Below are 19,122 nucleotides of genomic sequence, written 5' to 3' on the forward strand. Positions count from 1 at the left end.
GTGCATCAGAAAAGAAGCCTCAGTTAGGATGTGACCAGGTAGGATCTTCTGTCTGGGGTCTGTGGGTCCCAGGTAAGAAATATCATAACAGGCTGGGGATAGTCTGTACAAAAGCTACTGTTAGCCTGTAAACCAATCCATTTCTTTGTGTGCACCCCTCTTAGACAAGCAGTGTAAATGTTAACACTGGTTCTAGATGCAAACAGGCCATGGTCTGAGCACAAAACCACTGCTTCTGGCCCACTTTGAATGCGTTTTCCAGAAATGATGAAAATGTGGTGATTCCTCGTTAATACTCATGCCTAGATCTGATTTGTGAGATGTTATGAGGGGTTGCTGTAGCTTTGTAGTTGAGATTTTTTTCTTTGGGAAGTTAACTGTTCTTCCCACAGCCATTGTGGTTGCCTAGCAACAGGAAACAGTAGCGCAGTAACAGGGATTCTGAAACTAAGGCATGGAGATAGTTGATATCTGTCCTATGGACAGGGTATCCCAGTGGGCCTGACTTGAGATGGGAAAATGTTACAGCAAGAAATCTGTGGCCCTAGGGTATGAAACCCCATGGAGAAGCAGGTGAGTTCCCAGCTCCTTCTGTCCCAAAAGAATTCTTGGAAATTTCTGGATAGAGTGGACTTTACTCAGTGCTTCAAAGATAGCTTTCTTTAAAGCCTGGGAAAAAAAATATCAAACAGTCTTTTCACCTGTTCCTGAGAATTGACCCTTTTCTTGAATGGTGCTTTCATAGGGCAGGGTCTGACATGCAATCGGTGTTCAATAAATACTTGTTGAATGAATAAAATGTCCCTTACTTGCTCTTCTCAAAATCACATACTCACCCCACCTATTTTATTGGCATGGGAAGGGAAGGCTGAGCCAGCCCTTTATTAGAACCACTGTAATGAAATGTCACCTTCACTGCTCCCTTGCCAGGAGATATCCACAGCGGAAGCTAGGATATCATTCCAACTTTCATCAAATAAAAACGCAAACCTACTCTGACTATACATAGGGAAGTAAAATTCACCTTTATAACTGATCTACAATTAATCACCAGAAAATCTGCATGTTGGGACAATACTCATTTTCTGTTCAAATGTAGCAATACTTGTCAATTAGCATTTTAAGCCTGGAATAGGAGAGGGCTTGTCTCCTCTCTAGAAAGAGGTGGATTGTGGAGAACGCTGTCCTGTGTTATGTACACACATAATTGTAGTTCTTAGTTAGGCTTTAAAATGTATTTTTATTACATGAAATGCATGGGTCTTGTTTTTATTTGCTTTTAACCTTGGGTCTATGGTCCACAGATGCTGTGGGAAATTCACAAATCCCCCAAAACATTATGTGAAATGTTGTTTCTATGTGCAGGTCTGTGACCTTCAAAAGACAATCTTCTAGAGGGAGGGAATCTTTTGTCTGTTAAAGAGAATGAAATTTAGCAAACACCCATGTTCTTTTAATTTCCCTGAACACAGCACCTAAAGAGATAATATGTCAATGTGCTGACAATCGGAGAGGTGAAGGTAATGTTACCGACTGAAAAGAAAATGCCCTGTGATTAACAACTTTGAAATGAATAGCCCAGTGTACAACCAGCAGGGAAGCCAAGTGAAAAGCAGGACTTTGCTCTCACTGCAAATTATCATTGGTGTTTTTGTTCTCCTGGTATACGGAACTGAGTGTTCTGTGCAAGTAGAGAGCAGGGCTTTGATGTAGGACACAGCTGAGGATATGCTACCTTGGCTAACCCTTAGAGGGGTTCACTTCAGCTTCTTCAACTTCTAAGCAGGAGCAAACTGGCCAGATGTGCCTGGTTGTCTGCATTACTTCTGTCTTCCCTCTTATTCTCATGCCCTTGGGACAAATCCTGTCTATAGTTTATAGAAATCAAATGGGAATTTGCTCCGATGTTGGTCTGAGAAAAGAGGGTTAGGCCTTGGATGCAATTAATCTAGGGACTAAAAAAGGCATTTTCCCAGGAAATTCTTCCCCATAAAAATCAGCTGCTCAATAGCTGTACTTCCAAACCAGTTTTATCAACATCTGTTAATCACATGGACTAAGTGGCAACTGATTACTACTCCAACATAAAAAACAAAACAAGCAAATAAACAAAAACAAGGTACAAAGTTTGGAGAACAGATAGATATTTCACCTAAAGGAAGGAAATACTTAGGTTCGTATCAAGTACTAAGAAAAAAATTACTGTAAAGCTGAAATGTCATATTAATACTCCCTGCTGATAGAAATTTAACGAATTTTCTGGTTTTCCATGAACCCTGAAGTAAAACAAAACCAGTGCAATAAAAACAAGCTTCATGAATATACTTGTTAATTCTAATTTGCTTTCTCTCAAGGCTAATAGGCTTTCTAGAGCTTTTTTCTCCTGAATTACATTACAAACGTATCTTGTACTGTGTATGCTGAGTAGCTATGGTTACTCTGAGGCCATGACTCATGACCTTTAAATATTATTGTCAGGCAGCCAGAGCCCCGTCACTTGTAAGTCAGTAGTTTTGCCTCAGGCATTATTAAAAGAAGGTGGTTTCAGTTGAACATTTGTTGTATATCTGAATATGCACTCAAGGGTACTGTACCCACAATGTTTTGTGTTGCTGTTTTTTTTTTTATTATTATTGTTTGGCTTCATTCAGTGACCAACTATTAATTTCTTGCTTGGTATATCATTGGATGAATAAAAAACAAACAAGGATGTTCCTTGTCCTCTAGGAGATGTCACTGAGAAGTACAAAACCATAGGTAGACAAATAATTATTGACATGATGAAATGTAATCAGGGCTATAAAAGACAGATGTCCAAACGTGAAGATTAGGTAAGATTTTAACAAACAGAGAATAGAGCAAGAGCATTCTTGTCAGAGGAAACTCCCAGTGAAAAGGATAAACACATATTCTGGGACTACTGGGTAGTACAGTTTGATAAAAATGTTGTTTTTGTGAGATCTACTGATAGATGATAAAATTAGTTAGATGGTAAGAGGACACAGCTTATTAAGGTCCTTCAAAACTATTTGTTGTTTTGCCCAGCAATATGATGGCAACAGTTTGTTTTCCATTTCATGAGAAAGAGGTACTGTCAAGTAGAAAGCACCAAAATGCTGGATTTTGCTGATTTGGTACGATGTGAGAAGAGCAATTACACCTCTCAGAACCCCAGTGTGTCCTTCCACTGCGTGGGAATCTAATTAACTTTGTTCAATTGTCACTGATTACTTTGTCAACATTTTAAAGGGTTGTATATTATTTTGAAAAGTGAGAGACATGCACAATAACATGGAAATAAAAGAATACATTTGTGAGGGAGATAGTAGGACAGAAAATAATAAGAGTGCCCTAGGATTTTAAAGTAAGGGTTATTGGTTGACACCAGAATAACAAGAGCTTTTACAAAGATTAGACGTTTACTAAATCATCCCTGAATTCATTCATTCATTAATAAGTATTTATGGGCCATGCTAGTTGTCTTCAAGATGCTAACAGTAACAAAATAGAAGTAGTTCCCTATCTTCAAGAATGTTGTACTTTCAACTGGGAGGAGGTACAGTAAATATAATGAACAAACAAATTCCATAGGATGCTAGAAGGTGGTAAGTACAGCAAAGAAAAATTCAACAAGGTGATAAAAATGGATAGAGGGTGGGGAGGTCAATTTTAAAGGAGGTGCATAAAGTAGTCCTCACTGAGAAAGCGTATTTGAACCAAGACAAGAAGGGAGTGAAAAAGAGCCTAGCAGGCAAGTGTGGAGTACATGTTCCTGGCAGAAGGACTTGAAATGGGATCCTATGCAAGGAGCTTCAAGAACAGCGAGGAAGCCAGTGTGACTGATTGAGGAGAGCACCAGATGAACTCAGAGAAGCAAAGGTGGAGTTGTGTGCGAGGGGGACATAGGGAGTAGGAAGGAGTCCTATGGTACATGGGAATGATGAATTGGTGAGACATCTGTAGGGCCTGAGGCACCATTACACGGCTTTTGGCTTTTATTCTGAGTGAAATGAGATCTCCTACTGGAGGGTTTTGAGCAGACGAGTGAAATGATATTCATTATGGTAGGTGTACTGAAAACAGAATGTAGAAGGCCCCACTTTGGAGGTTAATGCAATAAGCCAGGCAGGAGCAGATAGTGGCCTGAGGCTCAAACCAGAGTGTTAACAGTGAAGATGGTAAGAGTTGGTCACATACTGAAAATAGTTTGATTGTAGAGCCAAGAGTTTCCTGTTAAAATTGCTTATGGGTTCTGACACAGAAAGAGGAGTCAAGGAGTCAGCCTGAGCAAGTGGAAGAATGCTGTCGTCATCAACTGAGATGGGGAAGATGATGAGCAGAGGATTGGGGGTAGGAATTAGGAGTTAGGTTTGAAAATGTTGAAACTGAGATATTAGACATCCTGGCGGAGATGTCAAGAAGGCAATTGCAGGAATGAATCTGGAATTTAAGGGAGAAGTCTAGAAATGTGTCCTTGGTAGTGATCAGCATAGTGATGAACTTAAAGCCACGAGTTTGGATGACATCATCAATGGAGAGGATATGGGTAGAGGGGGGAGGAAGCCTGGCAACATGCCAAAAATGAGAGCTCAGAGAGAGCGAAAGAACCAACAAAGCAAAATGAGAAGGAGCAGCAAGTGGAACGGGAAGAAAACCTGGGACCTAAGGAAGCTCTGGAAGCCAAGTGAAGACAGCCTTTCAAGGAGGAAGTGATAAATCATGTCCAAAGCTGTCATGTAATGTGAGATGTGACAAATGATCAGAGCGAGAACAGTGATGTGGAGATCAATGATGAATTAAGTGCAGTTTAAATGGAGCTGCTTTAACAAAAAGCAAGGAGTGAAGGAGCTGGAGACTGTGAAGATATAGCTTTGTTATAAAAGGGGTCAGAGTAGTCACGCAGAAAGTAAAGGGTTAAGAGAGTTCAAGATGCAATAAATAACAGCATGTTTGTAAACTACTGGAAATGATCCCAGAAAGAGAGACTGATTGGGAAACAGTGTAGGAGACAAAGAATTCCCCAAGTTGGCTGTTTTCACAGGATGATATGCTTTCTTCCACTTTTTATTTTTCTTTTTTTAGTTGAAATAAGAGATTTAGCAGGTTTTTAGAACAGACTGTACTGTTCAGACTGCTTATTCTCAAGAGAACATTTAAAGGCTATTTTATCTTCTTTGAGTAAAGTTTACATTCCATAGTTTTGATTTCCTTTAGAAATGTTCAGAAATTGACATTTGGAGGAAATACTTTAGAATAATTATCTTCAATGTCACAGTGTAAAGATCTGTGTGATGTGGGGTGTGTATGTGTATATACAAGTGTGTGCATGTCTGAAATAAAATTTTGGAATCCTAAACTCCTATTTTATTCCAGCATCACATCTGCAAGTTCAGAGTCCAATATACAACGAAGAAACAAGATACTGGTAAGAAATGAAGTTTGCAGAAATTCTTTTCTTTTAAAGCATTACAATTAATAAAACTTTAACTTCTTTAATGAATGCTGAGATTTTCCTGACATAGTTTTGTTTTCACATTTCATTAGTAAAGATCTTAAAAATAATACATGGAGTGTTCTTTTTGTAGTACATGAGGCAAAGTGGGCAGAGTGCCAGCTAGGTGATATTATTAGGCATTAGGGAAGTTAGGTGGGCTATGTGTAGCCCCACATTACCATGGACATCCTGGTTACTTCAAAGTATTTGCTTATAGAGGAGGAAATTCTGGCATTCAAACAAGGTCCAGATTGGGTAAATCACATTATTCAGTTTATTTAGGCTAAGGGTTAAACCACAGTCTATGGAATATATTTCTAGTTCACATTATTTCAAGTCAGCAAAGGACACACCTAGCTCTGATCCTCGAGGTCTCGGGTCTCGTCTCTTCTAGGAGCTCTGTCATGCCCTGGGATAGTCAGGTCCTTTTTACCTGAGCCTCAGTTAACACCTGCCAACGCCAGGTAGCAAGAGTGTGGGTTGTTGAGAAGTATTAAGGTTCGGATCTGGGGACACGGGAGTTCATTACACGAGCTCTCCACTTTTATGTAAATTTGAGGATTTCCCCTATAGAAAAAATAAACTGTCTATATACCTTTGATTCAGTTTTAGTAAGGATCCCCTAGGTTCCACCATAGATGTTTCTAGAACAATCCTGAAACCAGGACAATAACCAAGTGATAATGACCAAGTCATTTCAAGTCTCAGGGTCTTATTTTTCATCCATGAAATGAGGATGATGAGCTTTAATAGTCTGCCTCAAATAAAATGTTTGGGATATGAAAATGGTGGGTAAAGTACTACAAGTAAATGGAAATATAGTTATGTGGAATTGATGGCATCCAAATGGGTTCCCCTGTGGGCCAAGGACCTCACTCTTTCATTTCTCCATTTCTTTCTGGATTCAACTCTACCACTACCATCCCAGCTCAGCATCACCAAGTAAGAATAAATGATCTAGTGAAGTATATGTCCAGAATCTCACTTCTGCAGTTTTTTTGGTTTCACAACATTAACATCTCTTTTCTAAGTTATGTTCACTTAACCTGGCCCCAGACAGATTGGACTTGTCTCTCAAATCCATAATTATTTTCAGGAGAAGGGGTTTTATCAAAGAAATAGAAGTCAAGGGAGACCAACTCCCTTGGGAGACTGGTAGACTATGAACTTTATTAAAAATCTTCTTTCTGAGTGTGGTGACTATTTCATCTTATATTGCTTGTTTTTACCTAGCCAAAAAAAAAAAAGTCTAATAATGAAGGCTTTTAAATGTGTATGTTAGAACTATGTATAATTCTGTTGCCCATAGAGAAAATATCCCTCACTGGTACTATAAAAACCATTTTTTTCTCTGCTTCGAACCCTTGGGTTAGCAGTTAAAATGTAGTTTTGGAAAAGAGAGACATCAGCTCACCAATTTGTTTATTGCATTTTTCTCTAACAATGCTAATCAATTAGCACCTTAGAGTTAACCCTCTACTTGGCTGCATTTGACACTGAAAAGGACAAGGTGCCAATTACCACGTTTAGGATTTCTGCTCAGGGCTCCCAATTAGCTTCCTGGAGTTCAGAGTCCTCCGCTTTCAATTTACATTTAATACAGTTGGGATCCCGGGGGCTGGAAGTAGCTGGTTCTTCTGTGTTCTACTGTGTTTCTATATTTCTAAAATAATACATTTAGCTGAGGAGGTTAGCATTACGGAGCTCAAGGTCATAAGGTATCCATAATTAGTGCTGTCTCCTCATCAGACAATCCCTTTCAAATCTTGGAACTCTTGGAATGGTCACCCAGCAGAACTGATTCTGCTATGTACCACGAGGAACCAAACTGTAGGTGGATCTCAAATGCCTCTTTAAAATTTTTTGTAATGTTCCTTCATTTTTGAGAGAAAGAGACAGAGAGACAGATCACGCGTGGGGTAGGGGCAGCTAGAGAGGGAGGCATGGAATCCGAGGCAGGCTCCAGGCTCTGAGCTAGTAGCACAGAGCCTGATGTGGGGCTCCAACCCACAAATTATGAGATCATGACCTGAGACAAAGTCATATGCTTAACGGACTGAGCCACTGAGGTACCCCATCAGATGCCTCTTTTAAAATAGCTGCAGTTTGCTATAACAGAAGAGATTGGAATTGAAGGATGAAATGTGTTTAATTCTGTGAAGATACCTTGACCACCCAAGCATAATGAAACACACTCTACCTATCTGAAGATGATAGTTGCCTATTTGCCTTTACTACACTGTTCTCTGAATGCTCCTTTAATTTTTGAACTCTTCTGGTAAACTGCATTCTTAGAATATCACCTGGCCTTTCTTTATTCATCTCTGTGTCCCCAGGATAGAGTCTGTCTCTGCTACCAAAACAGCACTCAATCATTCTTGTTTGAACTTGAACAAATGGACTGAGCCCCAGGCATAGTACTAGGTGATGGACAGATGCTATCTCTCTGATTCCTATGCAGCAGATGGCCATGGCTTTCAGAATTATCACTACCATATCGATACTTTTCTTCTTATTATTTACACTTTGGAAGTTAAGAAATTGAGATTTGAGAAAGGTTTCAGATATTGAATGACCAATGAATCTGTATTCACTATATAGCAGGAACATTATGGAATAATGCAGTGTTAGTTTTTTTTTAGATCCACATCTCAGGAGCCAGGCTGTCCCCGTTTATCTGCACCTTATTCTTTTGGGCCTGTTGGAGGATTAGAATGTTATTTAAACTGTTGCCTCTGCTGCATTTTAATATCTTCTAACAGAGAACAGCTAGTGCATATAAATCACCTCATTTGAAACTGTTTAAGAAATAAAAATTCTATTGAAAGGAGGCTTGACCTGAACCGGATACCTGGCTCAGGATTTCTTTCTCTGAACTATTCCTGACCCACTGTGACATAAAGAAATGAATTATGTAAAACATATGATGTCATTGGTTATGTGGAGGGGCATATCCACAAGCGAGTGTGTGGGTATGAATTCATTAATGGTACAATATGTTTGAAGTATTTCACTCACTGTGCAAAACTAAGCTTATTAGAAAACTTCAGAAACCATTGGGTTTTCAAGTTGTAGTTTAGGGATGACTTCATTAAAGAATCATTATCCTAGGTGCCAAAAGTACGAAAGAACTTTCTTGTTTTTAATTTGTGAGGTCAAAGTCATAGCACACTGCATAGAAAGTCAGCTTTCCAAATAACATAAAGTAGCTGAAATATTTTGCATTTAAAAAACTGGGGGAAGGCAAGCAATGACTTAAATTGTGCCATATATATAAATTCTGTTTTTCTTTTAGTAGTTGGTATGATATAGTATTATGCTCATAGGAAAGCATATATTTAGTCTTATTCTGATATTTCTAAATTTTAATATTCTAAAATGGCTTTCAGAAAATCCTTCCCATTGAGGAGTAAACTTTCAAATCATTTGTTAATGTATCACTTGTGCTTTAAATGAACATTTCAAGTGATTTAAAGGAAATCATCCTATTTATTCTGAGAATGAGATCAATATAGAACTGCATCTCTATGTATATTTAAATACAAAAATCTGCGATTGTTCTAGAAAATGGATTATTTGTGTATTTATTTTTTCCCACTTCGAAAGGTGAGAAATGATGTTTCAGAACTGTTTGTTTTGGATTTCTTTCTTTCCTCTGTTCTTTCTTTCTCTTCCTCTCTTTTACCTTCTCTCTTCCTTTGCTCACTTCCTTTTATTCCTTCCTTCCTTCCTTCCTTCCTTCCTTCCTTCCTCTCTCTCTCTCTCTCTCTCTCTCTCTCTCTCTCTCTCTCTCTCTTTCTTTCTCATTCTCCTTCACTGAAGCACACTTGCAAATTTGAGGTATACAAGTTGAATTTGACATATGCATACCACCCACTCAAGAGAATGAAGCTATCCTTCAACCCAAGGAGTTTCTCCTGCTCCTCTCTAATCCCTCTCACTTCTCCACACCTGCCTATATGCTATTCTTAAAGAAACACTGACCTGCCTTACACCACTGTCTATAACTTCCCATTTCCTTGAGCTCTATATGAATGAAGTATGTGATATATTAATGCATTTCTATATTGATCTCATAATATGAATAAGAAGGAAGATTTCCTTTAAATCACTTGAAACGTTGATTTAAAGCACCGGTGATAAGGGGAAGAGCACTGGGTGTTGTATGGAAAACAATTTGACAATAAAATATTATGGAGGAAAAAAAATAAATAAATAAAAATAAATAAAGCACCGGTGATATATTAATATATCATACAGTATGTACCTCTCTTACTGTCTTCTTTTACCTGGCAAAATTATTTGGAGATTCATCCATGTTGTAGCCTTTTAATAATTCATTTTTATTGAATAGTAGCCCACTGTATTGAATACATCAGTCTGTTTATCCCTTTACCTGTTGACTGACATTTAGGTTATTTCCAGTGTTGTACTCTTACAAATAAAGCTGCCATAGACATTCATGTACAAGTCTTTGTGTGGACATATGCTTTCTTTTCTCCTGGGTGAATACCTAAGAGTGAAGTGATTGGATCATACAGTAATTTAACTTTCTTAAAAGTTGTGACACTGTTTTCCAAAGTGATAATATCATTTTACATTACCATCAGCAGTGTGTGAGAGTTTTAGTCCATCCACATTCTCTCCAACCTTGGTGGGGTCAGCCTTCTAAGTGTTAGCCTTTCTAATGTAGTGGTATCTCACTGTGGTTTTAATTTGCATTTCCTTAATAGCTAATAGTATGGAGCACCTTTTCATGTGCTTATTTGCCATCCTTATGTCTTATTTGATGAAATATCTATTGAAATCTTCTGTCCATGTTTAAGTTGTTTTGTTTCTTAATATTGGATTAGAGTTCTTTATGTATTTGAGACACAAGAAATTTTTCAGAATCACATTTTGCAACTATTTTCTCCAACCTGTGGTTACTCTTTTCTTTCTCTTAAGTGTCTTTAGAAGGGCAGGAGTTATTAGTTTGTATCACTTGGTATTCTCGTGGATAATATTTTTGGTCTCTGATCTAAAAATTCTTTGCCCAGGGGCACCTGGGTGGCTCGTAGGCTAAGCCTCTGACTTCAGCTCAGGTCAGATCTCACATTCGTGGGTTCAAGCCCCACGTCAGGCTCTGTGCTGACAGCTAGCTCAGAGCCTGGAGCCTGCTTCCAGTTCTGTGTCTCCTTCTCTCTCTGCCCCTCTCCCTCTCATGCTCTGTCTCTCTCTGTATCAAAAATAAATAAAAACATTAAAAAAAGTGTTTAAAAAAATAAAAATTCTTTGCCCGAGGTCACAAATATTTTCTCCTGTTTCCTTCCTACAGTCGTAGAGTTTTAGGTTTTACCTTTAGATCTAGGCTTCATTTTGAGTTAATCGTGCTTGATGATGACTCAAAGCTAAGTCTCTCTCTAGGAATTTCCCTCAGTTGAAAGAGCTCCATTGTTCTAAGGTATCCAATGACTGGTTGATGCAGGGCCATACGACCAGGTCCCCTTCCTTAGACGGAGGACAATTCTGAAAGGCCAGATCCAATCCACGGCCCCCACAGAGGTGCTGAGGCTGCTGCCGTACTCCCACTTCTCTTTTCCTTTATAGGAGTTGCTTCCAAGAGCAGCCTAGAGCTGCCTCCGGTAAGCTGCTCCCCAGGGACCCTAATCTAAAAAAAAAAAAAAAAATTCAAATAGGTCTACCTAAGGAATAAGGTTTTGCAAATGTAAGTTCATAAGAAATGCGAAACAGCCACTGCACTGTCACTGAGGGCAAGACCAAAGATGTGAATAGAAACTGCCCTTGTGACTTTGATGGCCCTTCAGAGATATCTTTCTTCATATAAAAGATTTAACAAATGTATGTTTGCAGACTTCAAGGAAGCAAAATATTTCATTTAATAAAGTACGATAAAGTCCATTTACTCAATCTTAAAAACTGGCTTTTTTCCCCAAAAGAACACAAATAGTATAGAAATTGAATGCTTACTTCTAGGAGTATCTGCTGGTTATCTAGACAGTATCTGCCATTACTCTGAAAGAGTAATGTTATTTCCCCAGATGCTGGGATGTGAGATGTTAGTTGGAGTGTTTAGTCGTTGTTCAACTTCTCAAATAGCTTCTTTTGTGTTGAGATCTTGCAATAAATAAAGGGCTGGTCCATATCATGCTCTCCTGCCCCCATCCTCACCCTGTCCATGTGCAGTCATTTCAAATTCATTTAACCCAAATCGTATAGCCTACATGTTCACACAGAAGCAACTTCAACAGGAATTTCAGGCCAAGCAGTGCACGGAATGGTGGTAGTGATCATAGTATTGTACCTGGTGAAAAAGATACTTTTTCCTTTGGTTGTTATCAAGAAAGATCAAAATTTCAGTTCATTTTAATTTTATTTATCATTAAAAGTTTTGCATGTTATCAGTTGCAGTTGGCAAATGGCTTAATATTTTGTTTATCTGAATAATTTGCTTCTTTTTTACAACACCTATCCAAGGTGTGATAGTGAGGGACTCTATTCATCTTAGTTATTAAGAGAGCCTCCGGAAGGAAGCTTCCCTGGGAAGGCAGTCTGCACAGGCAGCAATAGAAGGAGGGGCAAACTGGAATTTAGATGCACCATTTTCGCACCTCTGTCATTAGTCAAAGAAGACACATGGCTTGAAACAGCTCCAAAAGCTGAGGAAGTGAAATCATATCATGAGCCTAGAAGAATTTTTAAAAATATTTTGTTGGACAAAAATTACAGCAATATAAAACTAGATTTAAAAGAAAAAAGAATTGGGTGCCTGGGTGGCTCATTCAGTTAAGCCTCTGACTTCACCTCAGGTCATGATCTTGTGGTTCCTGAGTTCGAGCCCTGCCTTGGACTCTGTGCCCACAGCTCAGGGCTTGGAGCCTGCTTCAGATTCTGTGTCTCCCTTGCTCTCTGCCCCTCCCTCACTCATGCTCTGTCTCCTTCTGTCTCTCAAAAATAAACATTAAAAAATGTTTTAAAAAGAAAAAAGAATTAAACCGAAGGAAAATAAAGAGAAATGCTATAGATAGAAACAAAGGAAAATATTAGCTCTAGAATTTCTTATTTTAATAATAAATTCTATTTAACTTGAGAACAGAGAGCACAAAACAGATTTTAGCAGTTCAGAACGAGGTTGGCCAAAGAACGAGGAAGTGTTCTTTAGAAAATGATCTTTCACAAGCAATTGGGCAAGATGACCTATTTCATTTTAATTTCTATGATAGAGTAAATGTATAAGAAACAAAAGGTCCTATTTTCACATGCAAATATGCCTCTTTGGTTTTTATAAATGTCAGCAGGCAAAGAAATTTAGAAAACATGTGGCACTGAAACAGACTGTTTACAGATAGGATGTTTTCCAGAATTTCCCCAAGAGGCATCAGTAGTGCAAAGGGCCTCTATAAACTCAAGCATTTGAATGTCTGCACATTTGTTTCATCAAATGCCCATGGCATTTTTTTCCCCCTTCCACTTGGCTCCTTTAAATGGCAAAAACTTTCAAACAACGGGCATTATTTGAGGAAAGCAAGCCGATTTGTGCTGTGTAGTGCTGACACATTTTATTTTCTGTGAGGGTAGAAATGTTGAGAAGTTTTTATGTGTAGCAGGAAAGAAGTTGTGAAATCCAAAAAGGGGACAGAAGTTAAATGCATATATATTTAAATAGATACAAGTTAAGTATATATATTTAATTTGCTTCCAGGTTTACTCTGAATTAATATTCTGAATAAACTCAAGTTTCATGTAAAATTTGCTCAATTTCTGAAACCTGAATGTTTAGATCAAAGGAAGACAGGGCAAGGGAAAGTGTGTTTTGGGACCACATAATCAATCATTCTGAATTTGAAAGCACACTTCAACTGCTATGTTCTGAAGAAAAATACTTTCTAAAACTTCAGATTTTCCCCAAGAGAGAATATGCTCCCAAAGGGTTAGGGCCGTTACTCAATCTAGGCTTTCCCAAAGGACTAGTCTTCTTGAGACTGGGAGAGTGATCCGGGAGGGATGAGCGCAAGGGATTCAGGATCTCAGGGATTAAGGTTGGCCTCTGGCTGCCCTCAATCTCATCAGGCAGATTAGATAACACTGTTTAATTTGTTTTGATAATTTCGTTAAATTGACATTTGTGGCTGTGAATAATAGCCCCAGTGTGTCATGTCAATAGCTAAGCTGTTTGTGTTAGATCAAGTATCAGAGTCTATTGGTTATTTCAAAATATGTCTAATAATGTGAATCAATGTGATGTGTTATCTGTACTTAACAAGGCTGGTCCCGCAGAGATGGAGGCACTGGAGACACTAGTGTTGTATTTCTGTGGAGCCTGCTAGTGCACGTGGATGAGCTCAGATACTACATTCCCCTATGCCCGGTGGTACAGGCAAGGGTGAGTAGTTGGGGCATTTGCCGAGGCCCGAAAGCACAGCTGGTTGCAGGCTCCCTGACCTCTAGCTGGGGCAGGTGAGTGCAAACAGTTGTAGCAGAAATTCTCTTACTCCCAGCCTAAAGCCAGCATGCTCTCACAGACAAGGCACTCTCTTGCTGCATTGCCAAAGCGCATAAGTGCATGCAGTCAAGACGTTTTCCCATGGCCTTCCTGAAGCTCTGCCCACTACACTTTTGAGCAGCCTTGCTAATGTCAGAGAGTACATGCAGATCAGACAGGGGACCTGTCTTGATCACCTAGAAACCATGAAGACTGATGCTCCAGAGCTCCATGGGACTGTAACACTCAGAAAGACAGTTCTGGACAGGAACCACCCTCGGGGCACTATACAGACAGCAGGTTGAAACACAACCCCAGCTCTGCTTGAAATTGCCTATTTTTTTTTACTCTGGAGCTTCAGCCTGAAGAACAGGCTTCAAGTTTATCACACATTAGAGCTAAGGAGGTGTATTCCGGGAATTTAAGCAAGGGGACACCAGCCTTGGGTACCCCCTTGGCCTCACTACAGCTTGATAAGACTTCTCAGAAATGGATTTATATGGGTGTCTGGGGCCCTGAGTTTTGCAACTCTTGTCTAGAGGATACCTTTAGATCTCCTGGTATGGAAGTCAGCAGAGTTGACTTATATAGTGGCATACTTTAAAAGCTACTGCTGGAGGGTCTAAATTCCAATCAACTTGAAACTAGGTGCTAAATAAGATTTCTCCTCTTGGATCACTGACAGGTCTTCACACACACCCAACAATGGGGATATGGCAAGAATAAATCAGGCAGTAAAGAGAATCACAAAGGTTCAAGAGACAACTAAGGGCTCAACAAGTTTGAAGGAAAAGGATCATCACCTTCACAAGGTCACCCCTTCAAGGCTCAGACATGTAGCTGTTTTGCCTAATACATAGAAACAAACACAAAGAGTAGGGGTGCCTTGGTGACTCAGTTAGTTAAGCGTTTGACTCAGGGTTTTGGCTCAGGTCATAATCTCATAGTTTGGGGTTTGAGTCTGATGTTGGGCTCCATACTAACAGTGTGGAACCTCTCTTCCTCTCTCTCCCTCTGCCCCTACCCTGAGCTCTCTTTCTCTCTCTCTAAATAAATAAATAAACATTATAAGTGTTGGGAGCCGCCTCAGGCAAGGACATATCCGCTCTCCAGGGAGTGACCAAAAAAACAAGATTTACACCTGGAGGCTAGGAGAGTGCATTTCCTGGTCCAGGAATCAGAGACAGTCATACTGGGCCAGACGAGAAAAGCCAAAATGAACAAAAGATCAACCGCATTCGGGTTTATGCAGCGTTAATCTTCCCCTGCCCAGTATTGCAGACAGAAGTCTGGGCGCTTCCTTTGATGCTGTGTTCGGAGTTTCAGTTTCGGTTTCCCCTTTTTCTAATAATCATTTGACTCTGTTACCTGGCAACCAACCTGGGCCAGTTTCCCGCCCCTAATCCTATAAAGGTTTGATTCCTTTTTCAATAAATGGGCTTGATCGGAAAACGCTTGTCTTGCCTCACTCCCTGCGTCTCCCTCCTGCCCTATTTCCCTCTCCCTCCCTCAGGAACGGACCCGCAAAGATTTACCGCCCCACAGGCTGGGGCATGGGAACCTGACATATATAAGAAGAAACAAACACAAAGAGTCAAGCATAATAAAGAAACAGGGAAATATGTCCCAAATAAAAAGACAAGACCTTAATGATAAGTAATCCACCTGATAAGGAATTCAAAGTAATAGTCATAAAGATGCTCACTGAACTCAGGAAAAGAATGGGTGAATACAGCTTCAGTGAAGAAACAGAAAACCTAGAGTACTAAACAGAAGTTACAGACCTGAAGAAGGCAATAACTGAATGGGAAAATACACTAGAAGAATTTGATAGCAGACTGTATCAAGGAGAAAAATGGGTTAGTAAGCTATAAGAGAGGGTGGTGGAACTCAACTAACAAAGCAACAAAATGACAAAAAAATTTTTAAAAAATAAAATAATTTAAGGGACCTTCACAACAACATAAAGAATAGCATTCTATTATTATAAAGGTCCCAGAAATGGAAGAGAGAAAGGGACAGAAAAGTTGTCTGAGGAAATAAATGATAGGTGAAAACTTTCCTAACCCCAGAAAGGAAACAGACATCCAGGTCCAGAAATTCCAGAGAGTTTGGAATGAAATGTACCCAAAGAGAGTCCCACCAAAACACATTAAAATGAAAATGTCAACAGTTAAAAATGAAGACGAAATCTTAAAAGTGGCAAGAGAAAAACAAATTTTATGCATAAGGAAAACCCCCATAAAGCTATCAGCAACTTTCTCAGCAGAAACTTTGTAAGCCAGAAGAAAATGGCTTATGACATATTCAAAGTGATGAAAACAAAAACAAAAACAAACACCAAAAACTTCTCACCAAAAAAATTCTACCCAGCAAGGTTATCATTCATATCTGAAGAGGAAATAAAGAATTTTCCAAAAGGTAAAAGGTAAAGGAGTTCATCACTATTAAACCGGTGTTACAAGAAGTATTCAAGGGACTATTATAAGCTAAAAAGGAAAGGTTTTAATTAAAAATAAGAATACATATAAAAGTGAAAATCTCACTAGAAAAGATAAATATTGGTGTCAAGGTGGTAGACTTATAAAGCTGTTAAGAAGGTTAAAATAAAAGTAGTAAAATTAACTAAAATTATAATTAGTTAAGCATTACATAAAATAAAAAGCTGTGAAAATTGACATCAAAAACATAATGAGGGGACAATAATGTAAATTTTTGGAATGTGCTTAAAACTACATTGCTACTAATTTAAAATATACTGTTAAATACATAGGATGACATATGTGACAGTCATAGTAACCAAAAAGCAAAAACTTATTATAAATCCACAAAAGAAAATGAGAAAGGAATCTAAAATAACCCTAAAATATGTTCTCAAACCAGAAGAGAAGAAATGAAGAAAGAAGAAAGAAACACAGAGGAACCACAAAAACAGCCAGAAAATAACTGACAAAATGGTAATAAGTACATATCTGTCAATAATGATTTTAAATGTAAATGGATGAAATTCTCCAGTCAAAAGACACAAAGGGGTTGAATGGGCAAACAACAAGACACAACTGTGTATTGCCTCCAAGAGATTTGCTTACAACACAGAGAATCTGAAAATGAAGGGATGAAAAAAAATATGCTATGTAGGTAAAAAAAGAAAACTGGTGTAGCTATACTCATATCAGACTAAGTAGACTTCTTAAAAGACTGTAAGAAAAGACAAAGACAGGCACTACATAATGATTAATGGGTCAATTCAGTAGGAACATATAACATTTATGAATATATATCCACCAACCTAAGAATAACAAAAAATATAAAGCAAATATTAACAGATGTAAAAGGAGAAATTTCCAGCAACAATAATAGTAGGGAGTTTTAACACCCCACTTACATCAATGGATGGATCATCCAGACAGAAAATCAACAATAAACATCAGTCTTAAATGGCACATTAGACCTAATGGACTTAATATATGTATGTATAAAACATTCCATCCAAAAGCAGCAAGATGTACATTCTTCTCAAGCGTACAAAGAACATTTTCAAGGATGGAACACATTTTAGGCCATAAAATATTTCTCAATAAATTCAAAAGGACTGAAATCATATCAATAATTTTTTTCAAACCACAATGGCATGAACCTAGAAATCAATTACAAGGAAACTAGAAAAACTACAAATACATGGGGATTGAACAACATGTTATTGAACATGTCATAGAAAAAATCATAGGAGAAATAAAAAAATACCTAGAGATGAATTAAAACAGAGAGATGAAATACCAAAAATCTATGGGATAAAGCAAAAGCAGTTCTAAGAGGGAAGTTTATAGTAATACAATACAGGCCTACCTCCAGAAACAAAAGAAATCTCAAATTAACAATTTAACTTTACACCTAACGCAACTAGAAAAAGAAACAAAAATGAAGTCCAAAGTTAGTATAAGGAATAAAACAATAATGATCAAAGTGGAAATAAATGAAATGGATAAAAAGATAATAGAAAGAACTTATGAAACTAAGAGCTGGTTCTTGAAAAGAATAAAATGACAATTTTTACTTAGACTCACCAAGAAAAATTGAGAGATTGCCCAAATAAATGAAATAAGAGATAAAGAAGAAGTTACAACTGATATCACAGAAATACAAAGGACATTAAGAGACTACTATGAACAATTATATGCCAACAAATTAGACAACCTAGAATAAATGGATAAGTTCCTAGAAACTGATAATCTTCCAAGCCTGAATGATGCAGGAATAGAAAATCTGAAGATACCAATTACTAGTCAGGAGATTGAATCTGTAATCAAAAACCTCCCCCAAACCAAACTCCAGGACCAGATGACATCACAAGTGAGTTTTACTAATCCTTCAAAGAAGGTTTAAAACCTATATTTCTCAAACTCTCCAAAAAACTTAAGGGGATGGAGATCTTCCAAACTCTTTTTACCAGGCCAGGATTACCTAAATACCCAAATCAGAGATCACACACACACACACACACACACACACACACACACACACACTACAGGCCAATATCCCTTTATGAACATAGATGCAAAAATCCTTAGAAAAATTTTAGCAAAGCAAATTCAGCAATACAGTAAAAGGATCATACATCACGATCAAGTGGGATTTATTCCAGGGATGCAAGAATGGTTCCAATCCTCAAATCAATATGAATGAAAGACAACAAAAATGAAAGATAAAGATCATATGATCATCTCAATGCAGAAAAAGCATTTGACTTTTCTTGAATAGAAAATTTAGTATCCATTTATGATAAAAACTCTATCAAGTGGATATGGAGAATGTACCTTAACATAATAAAGGTTATTTATGACAAACCCATAGCTCATATCATATGCAACAGTAAAAAGCTGAAAACTTTTTTTCTAAGATTAGGAACAAGACAAGAATGGCCATTATTCCCACTGTTTTTTCTCACTGTTATTCACAGAATATTTAAAGTCCTAGCCATAATAATTAAGCACAAAAAATAAATAAAAGGTACACAAATTGAAAAGGACTAAGTAAAACTCTATTTAGATGACATGCTACTATACACAAAACACCGAAAGAGTCAACCAAAAAACTGTTCGAACTAAGACATGAATTCAGTAAAGTTGCAGGATACAAAGTTAATATA

The 19,122-nt window shown here is 38.0% G+C and overlaps 1 protein-coding gene across 9 annotated transcripts in view; it reads left to right on the plus strand.

Annotated features, from left to right (window-relative positions):
• The first annotated feature begins 443 nt into the window (after nucleotides 1-443).
• CCDC192 (coiled-coil domain containing 192) overlaps nucleotides 444-19,122 on the plus strand; it is a 198,459-nt gene continuing 179,780 nt past the window's right edge. For all 9 annotated transcript variants that reach the window (XM_029941834.1, XM_029941833.1, XM_029941832.1 and 6 more), the window contains exons 1-2: nucleotides 444-573; nucleotides 5,374-5,425. In XM_029941834.1, coding sequence (XP_029797694.1) covers nucleotides 512-573; nucleotides 5,374-5,425 — 114 coding nt within the window. In that variant the 5' untranslated portion in view covers nucleotides 444-511. The remainder of the gene's footprint in view (nucleotides 574-5,373; nucleotides 5,426-19,122) is intronic.

This window comes from Suricata suricatta, chromosome 6, assembly GCF_006229205.1.
Source record: "Suricata suricatta isolate VVHF042 chromosome 6, meerkat_22Aug2017_6uvM2_HiC, whole genome shotgun sequence".
Taxonomy (NCBI): domain Eukaryota; kingdom Metazoa; phylum Chordata; class Mammalia; order Carnivora; family Herpestidae; genus Suricata; species Suricata suricatta.